Consider the following 851-nt stretch of genomic DNA (forward strand, 5'->3'; position numbering starts at 1 on the left):
TAATAGTGAATAATTTATAAGAGGATGAAATTAAAAATACTAGAATAACTAATAAAGTTCCAATCACCACCACCACCACGAATAATAAATGCAAATGACAACTGTACCCCCTATTCCTTGTCAAATTTTCACATTCATACCCCTCCACCATTCTTCATCTTTTCTTCTTCCCCAATCAAACGCAAATATTAATTAATTCCACTAAAAATAAATAATAATAATAATAATAATAATCGAAACAAATCTTCATCATCATCATCATCTTCATCTTCCTTTAGGATCAATCAGAGAATTGTTCATCATCACACCTTAAGAATCTTGGCCGCCCTAACAACAGGATTTTCACGTGCAATCATTTCCCTTCCAGCCGCCTTGTAATCGAAGCTACAATCATGTCGATCCGAGTAACGATGTTCAGGACAGAACATGTCTCCACAACGACATCGGAAACCTGTCAGTCCTACTTTTCTCCGACAACCTGCGCATCGATTAACCGATCTGAATCGATCTGAAGTGGGTTGTAGAAGAAACTGTCTCGATCTGGATTCAGATTCGTTTGTATTGTCGATTGATGGATCTGATCTGGTATCCGATTGATTAGGTTTATGAGAGGATAGGATTGTTGAAGATGAGGATCGATCTATAGGATGGTCAGAGATGGAGACGGAGGAGGAGGAGTCGTCGGTTGTGGATAGGTTAGGGATGGGAGAGGTTCGGATAAGTGGTTCGGTTATCTTGAGCTCGGTTTCTTCTTTCTCTCTCTTCTGAGCCATGGTTTGGTGATGAGAGAGAGAGAGAATGGATTGTATTTTAATGGAAATGGAAGGGAGGAAGAAGATGATGAAGGGTTA

General features: G+C 39.5%; 1 protein-coding gene across 1 annotated transcript; it reads right to left on the minus strand.

Moving 5' to 3' along the window:
• On the minus strand, positions 1-851 carry LOC124917524 (zinc finger A20 and AN1 domain-containing stress-associated protein 5-like). Its single transcript, XM_047457937.1, has one exon. It carries the CDS (start codon positions 771-773, stop codon positions 303-305), a length of 471 nt encoding a protein of 156 aa, XP_047313893.1. The 5' UTR covers positions 774-851; the 3' UTR covers positions 1-302.

The sequence above is a fragment of the Impatiens glandulifera genome, chromosome 1, assembly GCF_907164915.1.
Source record: "Impatiens glandulifera chromosome 1, dImpGla2.1, whole genome shotgun sequence".
NCBI classification, from domain to species: Eukaryota; Viridiplantae; Streptophyta; class Magnoliopsida; order Ericales; family Balsaminaceae; genus Impatiens; species Impatiens glandulifera.

What these genes read in the sequence shown, in the direction of transcription:
- LOC124917524 (XM_047457937.1), bottom strand. Translation starts at nt 773, where the DNA reads ATGGCTCAGAAGAGAGAGAAAGAAGAAACCGAGCTCAAGATAACCGAA.